This window comes from Priapulus caudatus, unplaced genomic scaffold (assembly GCF_000485595.1).
Source record: "Priapulus caudatus unplaced genomic scaffold, Priapulus_caudatus-5.0.1 Scaffold840, whole genome shotgun sequence".
NCBI lineage: Eukaryota > Metazoa > Priapulida > Priapulimorpha > Priapulimorphida > Priapulidae > Priapulus > Priapulus caudatus.
This window is the reverse complement of record NW_014577901.1, coordinates 71,391-77,262: the sequence shown is the minus strand read 5'-3', so window position 1 is coordinate 77,262 and position 5,872 is coordinate 71,391. Positions and strand designations below refer to the sequence as shown.

General features: G+C 53.2%; 1 protein-coding gene across 1 annotated transcript in view; it reads left to right on the top strand.

The window, feature by feature from the left end:
* The window catches only part of LOC106813889 (activin receptor type-2A-like), a 38,507-nt gene extending 36,123 nt beyond the window's left edge, over positions 1–2,384 (top strand). Inside the window, 1 exon segment of the mRNA XM_014818134.1 lies at positions 2,151–2,384. Coding sequence (XP_014673620.1) covers positions 2,151–2,384 — 234 coding nt within the window.
* Positions 2,385–5,872: the final 3,488 nt, after the last annotated feature.

Sequence of the window (5,872 nt, the reverse complement as noted above, 5' to 3'; positions counted from 1 at the left end):
AGTATGTTTCATTCAGCGGTGGAGAGTATACCAAGCAAGGGCCCGTCTTCCGTTAGCGCCAACGCGTCCCGAGAGAGAGAGAGAGAGAGAGAGAGAGAGAGAGAGAGAGAGAGAGAGAGAGAGCAGAGAGAGAAGAGAGAGAGAGAGAGAGAGAGAGAGAGAGAGAGAGAGAGAGAGAGAGAGAGAGAGAGAGCAGAGAAGAGAGAGAGAGAGAAGAGAGAGAGAGAGAGAGAGAGAGAGAAGAGAGAGAGACGAAGAGAGAGAGAGAGAGAGAGAGAGAGAGAGAGAGAGAGAGAGAGGAGAGAGAGAGAGGAGAGAGAGAGAGAGCAGAGAGAGAGGGAGAGAGAGAGAGAGAGAGAGAGAGAGAGAGAGAGAGAGAGAGCAGAGAGAGAGAGAGAGAGAGAGAGAGAGAGAGAGAGAGAGAGAGAGAGAGAGAGCAGAGAGAGAGAGAGAGAGAGAGAGAGAGAGAGAGAGAGAGAGAGAGAGAGAGAGAGAGAGAGAGAGAGAGAGAGAGAGAGAGAGAGAGAGAGAGAGAGAGAGGAGAGAGAGAGAGAGAGAGAGAGAGAGAGAGTAGAGAGAGAGAGAGAGAGAGAGAGAGAGAGAGAGAGAGAGAGAGCAGAGAGAGCGAGAGAGAGATGGCAGTGACGTCACCGCTGCGGGTCGGCAATGCTATGAGGAATGAGTGCAAGGAGCTGTGTGTGATGCGAGACAGCGCTGTGACGCCGTAACCGCACGCAGTAACCCACTCACCTGTCCTAGTTGTTAAAGCCCTTGTTGTCGACCGCAGACAGGTGTGTCTGCAATACTTGGCCGAGGTGAGAGCTTGCGCGTGCGAGAGAGAGAGAGAGAGAGAGAGAGAGAGAGGTTGCTCCACTCGGATGAGATTTCTCTATTACTACCTCAATTTTTATAGTACCTCGTGACAGTGTAAACTTCCATTCCATTTGATAATGACACTTTGTATACCGTTGTTACATACAGGGAACCACGTGGCAGTGATGATTTTGTAACTTAGAGGTGTTGACGACGTTTCATGGCAGTAATGTGCGTAGGTTATTTATCGGTAGTAGATGTAGTATATAGTGAACAAGTCTATGTTATTCAGTCACACACGTGTAGCCATTACACTGCCTCACTCTACACTTCTTCACTCCTCCATCTTTCTCTTCTTTCTCCCTCTGTTTTGTCCTCACTCCTCTACTTCTTCCATCCCACGCCCTCGTGTATTGATATAGACTTTCTTACTTTGAAACGTTTTATTATTAACGTATTATCTTACCTCACAGGTGTGCAGGTCTGTTGTTCCCCAGTCTACCTCATTGATTGTAGCCTTGTTTCATACGTGAATGGTTATTTTTATGTCAGTGCACAATGATCTAAATACCACGTGAAGATTGTGTCGTGTGTTTTGGGGGGAGAGAAAAAAGAGTTGTGGTAGCGATTTACCAGCTGGCTTCATGTCGGCCTCGCCAGGGGGCGCCACGCTGGTTCCCACCGCTCTGAGACGACTGTACAGATATATATATATATGAATGGGACCAGTGTGCGATCGGGCGCCCCGACATAGGAACCATTTTAAATGTGTGTAATACCTACATGTTACCGGGCCACTCGGACGCGGTGGCCGCGTGTGCGCGCGTGTGTGTGTATTTCGGTGCACGTATAAAACCTAGAGTGTGTTTTTGGTGTACTCTGAGAACGCGCGTGTCCAGTTTGTGGCGTCGGTGCGCGCGCGCGAGAGAGAGAGGCTCCGGACGACGCAACGCGGCGAGCGACGGCTGTTTTACAAAGCCGTCATGCGCGTCCGCGCGCGCGATAGATGGACGGATATGGACGAACGGTTAGAGGACGGTATATATATAACATGATTTACGTAGCTTGGTACGACCGCGGAGATAGAGAAATTGAGGTGGCGTCAGCGATGGTTACTGCTTGCTGCCAGATCACAGATCGTGTACTGTTCTCTGTTCTTTGGCTTGATTCCTCTTGTACCCTGCTTATGTGGACCTTGCGTGGACATCGGTTAGGGGGCTGGTGTTGGTACCTCCTCCCGACTGTGCAGTCTTGCATTGAGTCCTTGTGTAGACACACACACTCACGAACTCACGCACTTTTATTATTAACGTATCTTCTCGCTTGCTTGCTACCAGGGTCTGGAGCGGGTCATCAACACACTGGAGGAATGCTGGGACCAGGACGCCGAGGCTCGTCTCTCAGCCAGCTGCGTAGAGGAACGATTCGCCCTCCTCCAGCAGAACATCTCATCCTCCTCCGCCGCGTCCAATCAGGACCTGTCGTCGATCGTCGCCGACGGCAACGCCACGCCGCTGATCACCGCCGCCGTTGTCGCGCCGGACGACGTGCAGATGCAGACGATCGTGTAGCGGCGCGCGCGCCCCTGCCAGGTGGCGCTGCCGCTGCTCTCACCGGCGCGCGCGAGAGAGAGAGACTCGACACACACAGTTGCTACCTAGCCGACGACGACGACGACGCTGTCGCTCCCCCGTACGCGGGGCGAGACCGCATGGGAGAGGGGGTGAGCGCGCGGCGAGGAGGAGGTGGTGGTCGTGACGTAGGGGGCGCCGGCGTCTGCGCGACCCGCGGAGGTCGTGAGCGGACGCGGATCCGGCGAGAAGCGAGATCCTCGTCGAGAGAGATGCACATGTGTTTTTTAACGGCGACGTCGGGCGGATCGACGCCGCCTTGGCCACGCGACGCACGCGACGAGTCGCCGGCGTAGGATGTTCGCTTGTTTGAACGCGGTCGTCGCGTTGGTCGCTCCGCGCGTACTGCCGGTTCGTGCGCGGGCGGCGTGGGAGTCGTGCGAGCTGTTATTCCTGCGAGGGAAAACGACCGGGGGGAGGAGTCTGCGTCGGGGAGAGAGAGACTCGGTGCTGCTCCCTGGCGGCCGCGTTTGCGCTCGCATCGTCGACCGTCCGCCGCGATGGCAGAGGCGACGGCGAGCGGAGAGCGGACAAGTGAACAGCACTCGGCGATCGGGGGAGCCGGCCAACGTCGGTCGGATTCCGATTCCGATTCCGTGGAACGACGGGAGGTAAGGTGGTCGCCGCCAGTCCGCAGGATTCCCGGATGAGAGACCCGGACGAGGGGGAGGAGATTCCGGAGGTTCCCCCGCCGACGCCCGACCCTCGCCCCCCCGCGCACGGATACAGGCGCCCGTCGATCCACTGTACATAGCAGCGCTGTGGGTTTGTGTCCGCGCGAGCGATGTACAGGAAGTGTGTGGTGATTTTATATGAGGGGGTTTTTTTTCTCTCCACGTGCGTGTGTGTGTGTGTGTGTGTATTATGGGTATTATTCATATATCCTTTTACCAACTCAGGTATCTGTGTATCTATAAATGCATTTTGACAAGGGTGTCGTCTCTCACACTAGTGCCTGAGAGGGCGGCCCCGGGGGCTGACCGGCCGGGGGGGGGGGTAGAGCACTCGCCGGGCGGCCGCCGGGGCTGCTCCGATATTCTACATGATTTATACTCGCGTTCCCGCGACAGCGTAATTAAAAGCGTAGCTCTCGTCGTCGTTTCTCGGTGTAAATAGATATTTTACTTTTTTTGTAGAAAAAAAAATCGTAGGGAAAAAAAGAGACGATATTGTGGCGGGGGTTTCGTCCAACTCAGGTAATGTTTTTTATCACGTCTGGCAGTTGTATTTTATTCGGGGCGCGCGGGCCTCTCTGTTCTGATGCGCGTGTGTGTGCGTGTGTAGTCAAGCCCCTCCTCCCTTCCTCTCCTCTTGTGGCCAGTCTGGGTAAATCACCTGCTCTCTCTCGGTGAGCTGAATGAGACGAGAGGGGGGGTCAGTCGGCCATGCAGTGCAAATATTGACTGTAGCTTTCGTTTTTCGGGTGCTTTCTAATTGTCTGCTGCTGCTGGTGCTGGTGCTGGTGGTGCTGCTGCTGGTGGTGGTGGTGGTGCTGCTGCTGGTGGTGGTGGTGGTGCTGCTGCTACTGCTGGTGGTGGTGGTGGTGGTGGTGCTACTGCTGCTGCTACTGCTGCTGCTACTGCTGTTGCTGCTGCTGCGGCTGCTACTGCTGCTCTTGCTGCTGCTGATGCTACTGCTGCTACTGCTACTGCTGCTACTACTGCTGTTACTGCTGCGTCCTGCTGCGTCCTGCTGCGTCCTGCCAGGTCTCTGTGTGTGCGCAGGGTCGGGCGGGACGGGGCGAGGTCACCGTCGGTGTTACAGAGTTCATTGCTGCTCACGTCACGAGCGCTGACCGAAATCTGTCCTCCTACCGCCCACCCACAATACCCTCCCTCCCTCCCGTGATGAGAAAGAAGAAGAGGAAAGTTTCGGGAGGAAACAGAAGAAGCATAGAGGGTTGACGGTAACAAGAGAAAGATTGAAGGTGGGAGATTAACAAGAGACAGATTGAAGGTGGAGATGACAAGAGAAGGATAGAGGGGGCTGGGTAACAGAAGAAGCATAGAGGGTTGAAGGTAACAAGAGAAAGATTGAAGGTGGGAGATTAACAAGAGAAAGATTGAAGGTGGGAGATGACAAGAGAAGGATAGAGGGGGGTGGGTAACAGAAGAAGCATAGAGGGTTGACGGTAACAAGAGAAAGATTGAAGGCGGGAGATGACAAAAGAAGGATAGAGGGTGGTGGGTGATAGGAGAAGGATAGATAATGTTAGATAACAAGAGAAGGATAGAGGATGGGAGGTGAAAGGAGAAGCATGAAGGATGGGAGGTGACAGGAGGAAGGGGGGGGAGCTTGACTGCATGTTTAAACAGAGAGCGGCCCGCTACACTGCCTGCACGCGTGATGCGTTTGCTGAGGTGAGGTCTAGTTGTATGTGTGTGTGTGTGTGTGTGTGTGTGTGTGTGTGTGTGTGTGTGTGTGTGTAACGATCGCTGTGTGCGTGCGTTAACGCGCATAGAACACACAGACACGTGTATCTTGTGTGTCACACACACACACACAAACACACAGGTATTTCATGATCGTGTTTTGAAGCATCGATTGGTTGTGTACAGGTGTCAAGGTCTTTTATTGTTTTGCTTATTTGCAAATTTTTTGCTGCGGCTGCTACTGCTGCACTCGTCTCTTCTGCTGCCGCTGCAGCTGCTATCGCTGCTGCTGTTGCCACTGCTGTTGTTGTTGCTGCTGCTGCTGTTGCTGCTGCTACTGCTACTATCGCTACTGCTGGTATAATTTGAGCAGTACACATATGTATGTGTGCGTGGGTGCGCACGCTAGATGGTTAGTGGCACATGTACAGTCGTCGCAGCACGCATATACATACATATACGTGTGTGTATGTATATGTACATACACATATATGTATGTATATATATATATATATATATATATATAGAGCTGTGTGTTCCATTGTACCACTGTCAGCACCTACAATGTTCGAAGGTTGTATTGCGGGCAGGTATGTTGTTATACCTCCGTGGTGGCGGAGTGAGCAAACATGCTTGCGTTGTGTGCGCGTCAGTGTGCTGTGTGTGGGCCGAACAGAAGCTGGCTGCATGATATTATATATACGACACACGCACAAGCGCACCCCGGTGTGTCACCGATGTACTATATATTGCACTACGTGTGCGCGTGAGCTCTGTTTATTAGCACGTCGTTTAGAATTAGGTGGCTAGAGCTAAGTGCTGCTTCGTGTAAGTCTGTAGGACGGTAACAGTTTATGATAATGACGCTGCCGCCGCCGCCGACAGCGACGACGACGACGATGATGATGATGATGATGATGATGATGATGATGATGGTGACGTTGACGACAGTGCGGACGTTGGCGACGGACCATGTATGATTATGATTATGGAGATTGTGACGATGTATCGCATATTTGTCATGGCCTGGGTTTAGCGTTTGCCATATTTTTTGTT